The 13,523-nt window shown below is 41.3% G+C and overlaps 1 protein-coding gene across 6 annotated transcripts in view; it reads right to left on the minus strand.

Moving 5' to 3' along the window:
* OSBPL1A (oxysterol binding protein like 1A) overlaps positions 1-13,523 on the minus strand; it is a 245,412-nt gene that overhangs the window by 20,607 nt on the left and 211,282 nt on the right. For all 6 annotated transcript variants that reach the window (XM_043558465.1, XM_043558466.1, XM_043558469.1 and 3 more), the window contains one exon: positions 446-580. In XM_043558465.1, the coding sequence (XP_043414400.1) occupies positions 446-580 (135 nt within the window). The remainder of the gene's footprint in view (positions 1-445; positions 581-13,523) is intronic.

A 13,523-nucleotide genomic window follows, 5' to 3' on the forward strand; every position in this document is an offset into this window, starting at 1 on the left:
TCCTTGTTATCTTTTGTTTTAATCTACAATAGTGTGTAAGTTAATTACACACATAAGCATAAATATACATATTTGTGTATGTATGTGTGTGTTCACTCCTTCTCAGAAATACTCTAAGAAAGTGTGAAAGAAGAAAAGTTGAGCTGTTTCTCCCAACACATTACTTTCTAAAATGAAGACTCAGAAACAGCTCACCAACATCCGATTTGGTTATGGACCACCTTCTGCTTCTCTTCCAATTGTCACTCGTCTTCCCACTGTGGTGGCACTCTGGCCAGAGGACAGCAGGGGAAGGAACACAGAGGACACTCCAAATATTCTAAGTTTTAATAACATTTCCCAATCTCACGCTGGATTGAACATGAATTTTGTGTATGTTTTGGGGGTGGAGGTGGCAGAGAAGTCTCTGAGATTTAAACCCTTTCAGTGCTTGTTTGACACGTACCTGCATCCTTTCCACAGAATCAGAAAATGAACTGGCCTTGTGGATGAGGTATGTATGTTCCATATATTCAGTGAGTCGTTGTAGGAAGCTCAAAGGCTCATTAAATATAACTGGCATGGTGATCTTGGATAGTTCCTATTTAACAAGAAAATGGAAATGGTGATGTCAATACACATGACAATATATATGACAAACTTACCTGCTGGTATCTTTACCTCACATGTCTCCTGGGAAGGAAGTAACGGAAAATTGCAGCCCATGAAACTGAATTAGCATCAGTTCACTTTCACAAATCTTTCCCAGAGGGCAATATGGAGTATATTGTTCTAGGCCTCGAAGGAAATATAAACACTCCCCACACATTCTCCTTCTCTTCAAGGAGCTCATGATCTGGTGAGCATTAGATAACAACTATTAATAAACCTGCCTTAGATGAGAATTAGGAAATGGGGGGCGTCTGGGCGGCTCAGTCTGTTAAGCATCTGACCCTTGATTTTGGCTCAGGTCATGATCTCACAGGGAGACTGAGCCCTGCATTAGGCTCTGCGCTGAGAGCACAGAGCCTGCTTGGGATTCTCTCTCCCTGCACCCCACCCCTGCTCATGTTCTCTCCCTCTCTCTCTCAAAATAAATAAACGTAAAAAAAATTAGGAAATGGGATACAAAGATGATGGGGCCCCCAAAACCAAAAATCTTCATAGTGAGCTAATGATCAAAGCTGAAAGAAATTTCAGGCTGTTTTTGAACAACATTGAGGTTTCCTGAGCGTGCAAATCTACTCTACTTTGTGGACTAGGTACTAGAAGGCTATTGTACACATTACAGAATAGGCTTTAAATTCTGTCTGCTAGAATGACACAATCACAGTAGACTTCCAAAAATAATGTAATGATTGGGCGGGGGGGGGGGGGGGGAGGGGGCTGGTCTCTGACTTGAAGTTTCAACCCTGTATACCCTATCCTGCCAGCAAACAACAGCATCGTTAGGTCTTTAAAAAATTCATTACGTAACATACTTATCTTGGTATTCTCTAGGATATTCGGATGATCTTCCCAACCCTTCACCTACCATTAGTTATGTTTCCTTTGGAAATCAGGTCTTTCATAAATTTTACTGACTAAAGCTACAGGCCAGGTGAACATTCCCAAGGTGCCATCCAAGTTGAATGCCACCTGCCTTAGCTGACTTTCTCCTCCTCAATATATCCACATTCTTACTAATCCATACAATTAAAAGTAATATAACTTTCACAAGACTACAACTAGAGTGCATTAGAAACATTAAGCTCATTCATTACCACAAAGTATTGCAGAACAGACATGTAACAGCTCAACCTAATTAACAGAAGTGGTAAGTCTATTGCTGTCTCACTGGGGAGACAAGGGAGAATACGAACACAGAAAGAGATAAAGAAAAGAAGACTGCACTATATACACTTGGAGATCTCAGTAAGTCCAGAAATTCACTGATGGGGCCCACGTCAGAAAACTGGGACTACCAATGTTTATCTCCAATGAGATGTCTCAAGCTCTCTTCCTTCTATTTAAAAATACCTTTCTGGGGCGCCTGGGTGGCTCAGTCGGTTAAGCGGCCGACTTCAGCTCAGGTCACGATCTTGCGGTCCGTGAGTTCGAGCCCCGCGTCGGGCTCTGTGCTGACAGCTCAGGGCCTGGAGCCTGTTTCAGATTCTGTGTCTTCCTCTCTCTAACCCTCCCCCGTTCATGCTCTGTCTCTCTCGGTCTCAAAAATAAATAAACGTTAAAAAAAAAAAAACCAAAAACCTTCCTTGGGGCGCCTGTTAAGCGGCTGACTTCGGCTCAGGTCATGGTCCGTGAGTTTGAGCCCCACGCCGGGCTCTGTGCTGACAGCTCAGAGCCTGGAGCCTGTTTCAGATTCTGTGTCTCCCTCTCTCTGACCCTCCCCCATTCATGCTTTGTCTCTGTCTCAAAAATAAATAAACGTTAAAAAAAAAAATTTAAAAATACCTTGTTTTCTTTCTTTAAAGAAACAAAACAAAACAAAACAAAACAAAACAAAACAAAACACAAGGGTGCCTGGGTGGCTCAGTCAGTTGAGTGTCTGACTTCGGCTCGGGTCATGATCTCATGGCTCATGAGTTCAAGCCCCATGTTGGGCTCTGTGCTGACAGCTCAGAGCCTGGAGTCTGCTTTGGATTCTATGTCTCCCTCTCTCTGCCCCTTCCCCACTTGCACGCTCTCTCTCTAAGTAAGTAAACATTAAAAAAAAATCATAGAGGAATACATAACTCTTGAAGTAAAAATGAAAATGCTCCTTTATCCAGAAACGAAGCACCATCAACTATTTGGGATATACTGCTATGTAATTACACAGCAATACGTTAGATGTAGGGGATTTCAATACTCTACGTCCAACGGACAGATCACCTAGACAGATGATCAAAAAAGAAACAATGGACTTAAATGACATGTTAGGCCAGACAGACCCCACAGACATCTACAGAACATTCCACTGAACAGCAGCAAAATACATACTCTTCTCAAATGCCCACAAAACATTCTCCAGGACAGATTATACATTAGGCACAAACCAGTCTTCATAAATTTAATAAGATTCAATTGATATCAAGCAACTTTTTGAGCCAAAAGAGTATGAAATTAGATGAATTACAAGAGGGGTGCCTGGCCGGCTCAGTTGGAAGAGCATGCACTTCAATCTAGGGGTCAAGGGTTTGAGCCCCACTTGGGCTGTAGAGACTACTTAAACAAGTAAAACTTTAAGAAGAAGAAAAAAATTAATTGTAACAAAAAAACCACATAAATTCACAACTATGTGAGATTTAAAACATACTACTGAATAACCAATCAAAGAACCAAATTCAAAGGGAAAATCAAGAAATATCTTGAGACAAATGAAAATGGAAATACAACATGCCAAAGCTGATGGGATGCAGCAAAACCAATTCTAGGAGGGAGGTTTACAGCAATAGAGGACTACCTCAAGCAGCAAGAAAAATCTCAAATAAACAATCTAACCTTACACCTAAAGGAGATAGAAAAAGAACAAACTAAGGCCAAAGGCACTAGAAAAAAGGATGTAACAAAGATCAGAAGGGAAATAAATGAAATAGTGACTAAAAAGCCAACAGAAAAAAGAATTCAAATAAAATAATAAATAAAAGGAAAGACATAATTGATACCATAAAAATACAGGGGATCATATGGGCAAAATGGGTAACGGAGAGTGGGAGACAGAGGCTTCCAGTTATGAAATAAGTAAGTCATGGGGAAAAAGGTACAGCACAGGGAAGGTAAGCAATGTAACATATGTAATGTGTGGTGAGAGGTGGTAGCTACACTTGTGAGCACAGCATAATGTGTAGACTCGTTGAATCACCACGCTGTACACCTGAAACCAGTGTAACATTGTATATCAACTACAGTTCAATTAAAAAAAATACATGGAAAAAATGCAAAGGCTCATAAACTACTACGAGCAATTGCATACTAACAAATTGGAAATCTTAGAAGAAATGGATGAATTCCTAGAAATACATACCCTACAGAGTGAAATCATGAAAAAGGAGAAAATCTGGACAAATTATCAATAAGGAGACTGAAACAGTAATCAAGTCTGCCAACAAACAAAAGTCCAGGATCACATGGCTTCACTGGTAAATTCTGCCAGAATGTACTTCAAAAAATAGTAGAGGGAACACTTCCAAATACATTTTGTGAAGTTAGCATTAACCTGATCCTGAAACCAGGCAAGGACACTACAATGAATGTGCATCTGATGAGCACGGATGCAATGTACCTCAAACAAAGTATTAGCAGATCAAATTCAAAAGTACCTTAAAAGGATCATATACACCATGATCAAGTGTATACACTTGATCAAGTGGATACACTCTAAGGATACAGGATGGTTCAACACCACAAATCAATAAATGTGATATACCACATTAACAAAATGAATGATTAAAATCATGTGATCACCTCACTAGATGCAAAAAAAAATACATGTGACAAAATTCACCATCCTTCCATGATAAAGCTCTTAACAAAGTGGGTAAAGTGGGAACATACCTCAACCTAATAAAGTCCATATATGACAACCCCACAGCTAACATCACGCTTCCTGATTTCAAACAGTATCACAAAGCTATAGTAATTGACACAGTATGGTACTGGCACAAACCTGGCCACACAGGTAAATGGAACAAAGAGCCCAGAAATAAACCCACACATATCTGGTTAATTTCTGACAAAGGAGCCAAGAATATACAATGGGGGGAAAGGACAGTTTCCTCAATAGATGTTGCTAGGAAAACTGGACAGCCATATGCAAAAGAATGATGCTAGACCATTATCTTACACCATTCACAATAATCAACTCAATACAGATTAAAGATTTAAATGTAAGAACTGTAACCATATAACCCCTAGATGAAAACACAAGGGGTAAGATCGTCATAGGTCTTGTAATGATTTTTTTTTTTAATCTGACATCAAAAGCAAAAGTAACAGGCAAAAACAAACATCTGGGACCATATCAAACGGAAAACCTTCTGCACAACAAAGAAAACCATCAACAAAATGAAAACAGCAACCTATAAGATGGGAGAAAATATTTGCAAATCACGTATCTGATAAGAGGGTAAGATCCAAGATACATATTAAAAAAACTCTTACAACTTAATAGAAACAAAAAAGATTTAAAAATGGGCACAGGAAATGAGTAGACGTTTTTTCAAAGACGACATCCAAATGGCCAATAGGTAAAGGTGCCCAATACCACTAATCATCAGGGAAATGCCAATCAAAACTACAATGAGATTATCACCTCCCACCTGTTAGGATGGCTTTTATATGAAAGAGATGAATGGCTGGCAATAATGTGGAGAAAAGGGAGCTCTTATACACCACTGGGGGGATGTAAAGTGGTACAGACACTGTGCAAAGCACAATGGACATTTCTTAAGAAATTAAAAACAGACCTGCCCTATGATTCAGCAGTTCCACTTCTGGATATTTACCCAAAGAAATGAAAAGACTTTTTTTTTTATGAAATTTATTGTCAAATTGGTTTCCATACAACACCCAGTGCTCATCCCAACAGGTGCCCTCCTCAATGCCCATCACCCACTTTCCCCTCCCCTCCACTACCCATCAACCCTCAGTTTGTTCTCAGTATTTAAGAGTCTCTTATGGTTTGCCTCCTTCCCTCTCTGTAACTTTTTATCCCCCCTTCTCCTCCCCCCCGGTCTTCTGTTGAGTTTCTCAGGATCCACATATGAGTGAAAACATATGATATCTGTCTTTCTCTGCCTGACTTATTTCACTTAGCATAACACTCTCCAGTTCCAACCACGTTGCTACAAATGGCCAGATTTCATTTTTTTCATTGCCTAGTAGTATTCCATTGTATATATAAACCACATCTTCTTTCGTCAGTTGATGGACATTTAGGCTCTTCCCATAATTTCTATAGCTATTGTTGAAAGTGCTGCTATAAACATTGGGGTACAAGTGCCCCTATGCATCAGCACTCCTGTATCCCTTGGGTAAATTCCTAGCAGTGCTATTGCTGGGTCATAGGGTAGATCTATTTTTAATTTTTTGAGGAACCTCCACACTGTTTTCCAGAGTGGCTGCACCAGTTTGCATTCCCATCAACAGTGCAAGAGGGTTTCTGTTTCTCCACATCCTCTCCAGCATCTATAGTCTCCTGATTTATTCATTTTAGCCACTCTGACTGGCGTGAGGCGGTATCTCAGTGTGGTTTTGATTTGTATTTCCCTGATGAGGAGTGATGTTGAGCATCTTTTCATGCGCCTGTTGGCCATCTGGATGTCTTCTTTAGAGAAGTGTCTATTCATGTTTTCTGCCCATTTCTTCACTGGCTTATTTTGAAAACACTAACTTGAAAAAACATGTGCACACCATGTTCATTAGAGCATTATTTAGAATAGTCAGTATGGAAACAACCTAAGTGTCCATCAACAGATAAATGAATCAAGAAAATGTGATCACTGGGTCAAGAAAATGACATACACACCCAGGAGTATTATTCAGCCATACAAAAGAAGAAAATCCTGCCATTTGTGACAACACGGATGAAACTGGAGGGCCTTATGCTAAGTGAAATAAGCCGGACAGAGAAAGACAAGTATTCCATAGTATCACCTACATGTGGAAACAATCAACAACAACAACACAATAAAGAACAAACTCATAGAAACATAGTAGGGAGGTGGTTGCCAGAGGCTGCAGGTGGTGAATATGGGAGAGACTGTTAAAAGAGTACAAAATTTTAGTTGTAAGACGAGTAATATAGAAAGATCTAATGTATAACATGGTGACTATAGTTGATAACACTGTTTTCCATAAGTGAAATTTGCTAAGGGAGTAGAATTTAAATGTTCTCATACACAATGTAAGATGAGATGTGTGTATGTGAGGTGACTGATGTGTTAAATAACTCAAGGGGAATTCTTTCACAGTGCACAACATATGCAGTCATCTTATATATACTTTAAATGTCTTATAATGTTGTGAACTATATATCAAAAAACCCCATCCCTTCTACAGCCAATGTGCAGTATAGAATATACATTAGAAATAATTTTTCAAAATATCTTCTGAAAAAAATTAATTTACCATCTACTAGGTGCCAGGCACTATTTTAGGCACTGAGTTAAAAGACTTGGTAGGGCCAGTCCTGACCAAGGATGCCCTGCTCTCTTCCCTTACCTCTTACAGATCCTACCCATATTTGAAGGGTCAGCTCAAGTCTCTCCTTCTCAGCTGTTCTAGTTCTCATTGATTTCTCACTTCCTCCCGGCATACCAGAATCTATATCTCACAATTTAGCTCTTGGTCGTGTATTGGATTGCATACTGTTATGTCAGCTCATCTCGCTAACTCTACAGTAATACGGTTCTTGAAGGGAGGGATAAAATCTTATACTCTGCCTGTGTCCTCATCACCCCAGAGAGAGAAGAGTACACTGCAGGTGCCCCTACCCTCCATGCTCCTCTGCAGTCCCAATGCCTGCGGACTTTATGCCTACACAGGCATTTATCACAATACGCTAGACTTTGCTGACCCTTCTACTGGAATACAAGCTTCTTGACGTCAAACCCTCTTTTTTTTTTTTTTAATTTTTTTAACGTTTTATTTATTTTTGAGACAGAGAGAGACAGAGCATGAACGGGGGAGGGGCAGAGAGAGAGGGAGACACAGAATCGGAAGCAGGCTCCAGGCTCTGAGCCATCAGCCCAGAGCCCGACACGGGGCTCGAACTCACAGACCGCGAGATCGTGACCTGAGCTGAAGTCGGACGCTCAACCAACTGAGCCACCCAGGGGCCCCTCAAACCCTCTTTTTAATGATACACAATAGTTTATGTGGCAAAACGTTGTTAGGTTACAAAGCCACATGTTTAAAGAGATGTTTTATAGACATAGCAACAAATACTAGGAGGTCATAGCACCAAAAAATTAACAGCTGTTGTCTCTAGGAGTTGGTAGTGCAGGTAATCTTGACGACCTTATTTATGCTTTTCCATATTTTCTGTTTCCTAACGTGAACATGTATTGCTCTTTTAATCAGGAGTAAAACAAGAGATTTATCTTAAAATCTAATACTTTCAAGCCTGGCCAAAGGAAGCTAACAACCTTGCACCACAGACACTGGATCGCCTTAGAACACACGCATGGACATTATGCTAATCATAAAATGTACGAGAGAAAAGCGAAGTCTAAGCATAAGGGAAAAAGAACAGCGACAGAACGTGCTCAGGTTGGTCCAGGCCAAAGCTCCAGGGACAGTGAGGTGGCTAAGAGAGTGAGTTCTGAACAGAAAGCAGCATGGTAGCTAGCTGGGACAGGGGCCTGGGAGTTACTGTTTAATGGGTACAGAGTCAGTTCTGCAGGACGAAGAGGCTGGGTGGACGGTGGTGATGGCTGTACATGGTGAATGTACTGATGCCACCGAACTGCATGCTTACAAATCGTGAAGATGGTACAGTTTATGCGGTGAATTCTACCACAATTAGAAAAACAAAAAGGAATGGGGTCTGAGATTGAAGGCCCCTTGCTACCTAATACTTGCGTCACCACAAGTAAGTCCCTCACCTCTCCTCAGATGGGGATTTCATTGCATACGTCACAGGGCTTGTAAAGATCAGGTTAATTCATCTATGGCACTTAGAAGAGCACCAGGCAGACATGAAGTGAGCAATAAATGTGAGCTATTACCATTAAGAATGCATGCAAGAGTGCCAAGTCCTCCCAGATGCAGAGAGGCAAGAGAGCCTCAGAGGTTGGGATCCTTCACCTGGTCGCCTGGGCTGTAGAAAAGCTATTAAGAAAGCAGCATGGCTTCCGCGCTCTGACTTTAAAGGGTGAGGGACTGAAGGAAAGGACCCCTGCTCCCCCTGGAGCCCCAGCCAGGACGGGATGGCTGCAGTCCCCCTGGTAAGGTTCTCTCTGCTGGCCGGCTGGCTGCTCCATCCAATCACCAAGACAGGAATTCACGGAGGGGACGACTTGAGTCATGTCCTTGACTAGTATGTGACCCACACCGTGCCATTCTTCATCTCTACATTTCACTTCGTTGTGTACAACATCAGGATGAGATGTACTCATTACAGCAATGAAGAACTTTACCTCAAAGCTTGATTCTGGATTTTTCCCCCCAAAGAGTACTAAAAGGACTACAAAATATTCCCTGAGGGAATAGGATATGTGCTAGAGGTGAGGGCATTTTAGCTTGTCCCTAATTACAGAGGATCAGATGAGAATTGTGTCCTAGGGGCTTAATCTTTCATCTCTAAAGCAATGCTGGGTATGCTGCACCTCTTCACATATAGCCCCCCCCCCCCAGGGAAAATATACAGGCAAGGACAGGACCATCCAGGGTCTACTAGCCACTGGCCTCTCACACTGGTTGGCTAGACTTTATAGGAGTTAGTGAGTCAGTGAAAGTGGGCGTAGTGTAAACTCTGAGACCACTGCACAAAGGACATGGTTTTATCATGAATTCAATGGGTAGATTATTTCCAATCATTTGAAAAGCTCCTAATCTAAATAAGCTTCTTTAAATCCACTGTTGTAATCTAGAATAATTTAAACTCTTTCTTACTTCTTTTAGTTAGCCCAGAACATAAGCATTCAGAGAAATGAAAAGGCACACATCTGGGCCAAATATCAGAGAGGGAATACAAAGGAAAGAAAAGATCCCGGAGAACATATATACATAAATCCAGTCCACCATAACAACAGCCTCACCCTGAGAATGAGAAGAGTAGGAGTATTTATACTCTTAAAATACAGCAATAGGGGCGCCTGGGTGGTGCAGTCGGTTAAGCGTCCGACTTCAGCCAGGTCACGATCTCGCAGTCCGTGAGTTCGAGCCCCGCGTCAGGCTCTGGGCTGATGGCTCAGAGCCTGGAGCCCGTTTCCGATTCTGTGTCTCCCTCTCTCTCTGCCCCTCCCCTGTTCATGCTCTGTCTCTCTCTGTCCCAAAAATAAATAAACATTGAAAAACAAAATTAAAAAAAAAATACAGCAATAGACTTAATTTTATTGCCTCTATTAGTGAAATTATTTTAAAATAGTATTACAGTAATTTTTAATTGTTAAAATCTACAGTTCCCTAGGTATGTAATGAAAACTCAAGTGACAGAAACCCTATTTCATTCCGTTTTGGAATTTTACAGTGACCTCACTTTTACTTCCCATATAATAAAGTTTGGTAGTGGACTCTCTAGATACCGTATACTAATTAGTACTGTGCAGATTCCAATAATAGGAGAAGAAACAACACACATTATGAGGGTCAAGTTTCAGGAAGAAACATGAACTAGGCTACTCTGATCACCGGGAGCATCAGTCGGCTGAAAAATTAAATATTTATGCCAGGCAGTTCCACCCTGTGACCCAGCTAAAAACACAGTTTAAATTTATCCATGCAAATTAATAGCAACCAATGATGAAACTGAAGAAACTCTTAATTGCAATTTCTCATCTGCTGACAAACTGAGAAAGGGAAAAAGAGAGAGAGAGAGAGAGAGAGAGAAAAGGCTGTTTGCTTCATCTTTTGAGCACTATATAAACAACCTGAAGGCAAGGCCAAGTTTGATCCCAGCTAAAATGGAAAATATTTTATAGCTGTAAACTCTAACACACTGTAATACCCAATTGTGCAAATATTTAAGACCTGGGTTACAGAGAGAAACTCAACTTAGGTCTCTGGCTAAATTCGTCTGCTCGTTTGCCCAGGCAGCCAGTGTGCAGGCAGAGTCCTCACCCAGGAGTGGGACCCAAGCACCAAATGGGTTTCCAGGCTCCTCAGTGTTGGGCAAGTGCTAGAAGCAGCCTTGGTTCTGCTTGTTGGATGTCCCTTCTGCAAGATGAAGTTGGCACTGGCTCCTTCCTCACCACCCCCCCCCCCCACCGCCCCACCTCCCACAGCTACCAAGGATGTAAACATTCATCCCGCTTACATTTAAGGGCTTTGGAGGGTCAAAGGTCTCTTTCACATCTTCAGCTACTCAGCCCCCTCCCTCCATAAGATGTCTACCATCTATCTACTAGTTTATCTTGCATGAGAGGTTCTTGCTATCCGAATACCACTGATTGTGCCCAAAGCAGCCGCACGAAGAACTCAAAAGACTCCTGGGACCATCTGGATGAGCAGTTTTAAAAAAGGCCTCCCGCCCTTATGCCTTCTGCTGTTGGTCACACCACTGTTCCTCAGCTCTCACAGACCTGCCCAAGGGGAACACAACAGGGGAATGAGTGGGAGATAACACACTTGGAAATGAAGGAACTGTGGAGCAGGAAAGGGGTATGTGTTTGTGTGTGAACTGAACCACACTGTGCTCAGCTTGGTGCAAACCAACGGTAAAAAACAGAAAGAAAAACAGAAGACAAGCTACAAGGAAAAAGATGAACAAAAAGATATTCTTTTCCTATTCTTCCTGTCTAGTAGTGGAGTATTTTCAGAGTTGGGAGGCATTTAACCGAAGTCTGGACAACCATGACAGGAACGTGGAAGGACAACAGATGTACTGGTTGACGCCTGGATGGATCTCAGTCTTCACCCTGTATTCACTCAAGGTGCACAAAGACTGGCTAGTAGCTACGTGGGCGGGGCTGCTTTAAGGGAACCAATTTCCAGAGGCTCAGCCTCCACAGGCACTCTTACCTAATTATGGGAAGGTCTGAGCAGACACCTGCATTGGAGGTCATGCTTTCTCTTCTCCCACTTGCCCTCAACTACTCTTCTGTGACGGGGGTGGGGTGGGGGGACACCTCACACCATCCTCAATCACTGTATTCTCGCTCTGAAATGTAAAACTCGTTAGGGTACCAAACGAAGGGAGGTATAGAAGTACAGTACTGGTCTCAGTGAGGCTCCTTTAACTGAGGCGCCATAACCTGCATGAGGGCCCCATGACTTTCCCTGTTTTAGTTAAGGGAAAGACCTGACATCAGAAAAGGGCTCTTCTGGCCATTTCTCCCATACCAGGGTATTCTGATTTCAGAAGACTGGAAAGGAAGGTGGTAAAGATGCTAGGTTTTGTTTAACTACTTTGCTGTTTCTGTTGCCCGTCTCTCAAGTTAGTATTTATCATGTACCAGCTTTGGCAAAGCTCCAAATCTTACCTCAGTCTGTATCAATCTTAGATTTAGAATTCAAGAATGGGACAGATGTCACAGTGACATATACTAACATGTTTATCTGAACCCCAAAATACCATCACTCCTGGCAGGACATCCAGTTGACCTGGGATGTGTCCGAGTATGGACCGGCTCTACGGCTGTGTGCAGGCACCCTGCATCAAGTGAATGAGCTAGATCTGTGGTTTTGAGGGAAAAACTGTAAAGCTCACGGTAAGATAAAAGCATTTTATCAAAAATTACTATACTGATACAGGTGTGTTTCAGCGAAAAATATTTCAATTTTCTCATCCCCGTCTCACTACTGCAATGTACATGTGAGTAAGAGGACAGAGCTACGTGTGCACCAAGAGTTGAGAGCCCTGGCAAAGCTTCTCTGGCTACATTTCCCAGAGACCAAGGCACCTATGACTCCAATGGAGGCTCAGAAGACCTTCTACGAGTTAGACTTCTCCAAATTTGTTCACAGTAACACTGAAGAAAGTCCTAATTGAGCTGTCAACTTATGGATCATAAAAAAAATTTTTTTTCAATATATGAAGTTTATTGTCAAATTGGTTTCCATACAACACCCAGTGTTCATCCCAAAAGGTGACCTCCTCAATACCCATCACCCACCCTCCCCTCCCTCCCACCCCCACCAACCTTCAGTTTGTTCTCAGTTTTTAAGAGTCTCTTATGCTTTGGCTGTCTCCCACTCTAACCTCCTTTTTAAAAATGTTTTTGATAATACATTGTTATCTGAACTTGTGGCACACAGTTGGCAAAGGGTTGAAGAACTGAATGGTATTGCGAGATTCAAAAACCCCACCAAATCCCTACTCCCATCTGTCTACTAATATGAGCAAGGTTTTTTAATCCCAGAATCTATTAAAAAATTACATAACTGTTATTGAAAAGTCCATCACATTCTAGCAATAGATAGGTGACATTCTCAGATCTCTAAACCCAGCAGAAAAAATCCATTTTATGAGCATTTCACCCTTTATGTTAATATTTTCATAAATTTTGTAATGCTTGTTATTTTGATAACTCACGTATTAATACTTGTAAGAATAACAAGACGCAAAGAAACTTAAAGTCTTAAGGTCACAGGATATACACTGTCTGATTTTCATTTTTATAAGTATTTTTGTGATAGCAAAGTGTGATAATCAGTAAAAGACCTTAAAAGATAAAAAGTGTAGGAAATATGGAGAAGAAGAATGAATCAAAGGAGCAAATGGAACTGTAAACTTTTCAACTCTTAAAGTAACAGCTTGCTCTTGTATTGAAATCTCTATGGTATTTGGTTCCACTGGACATCATTAACAGTAATATCACATTTTCATTTTAAAAGGTCATATATATTTATAATATATCAGACCTTTCTCATTTCTGATAATAATCCAACACTAATATTCTATG

Source organism: Prionailurus bengalensis, chromosome D3 (assembly GCF_016509475.1).
Source record: "Prionailurus bengalensis isolate Pbe53 chromosome D3, Fcat_Pben_1.1_paternal_pri, whole genome shotgun sequence".
NCBI lineage: Eukaryota > Metazoa > Chordata > Mammalia > Carnivora > Felidae > Prionailurus > Prionailurus bengalensis.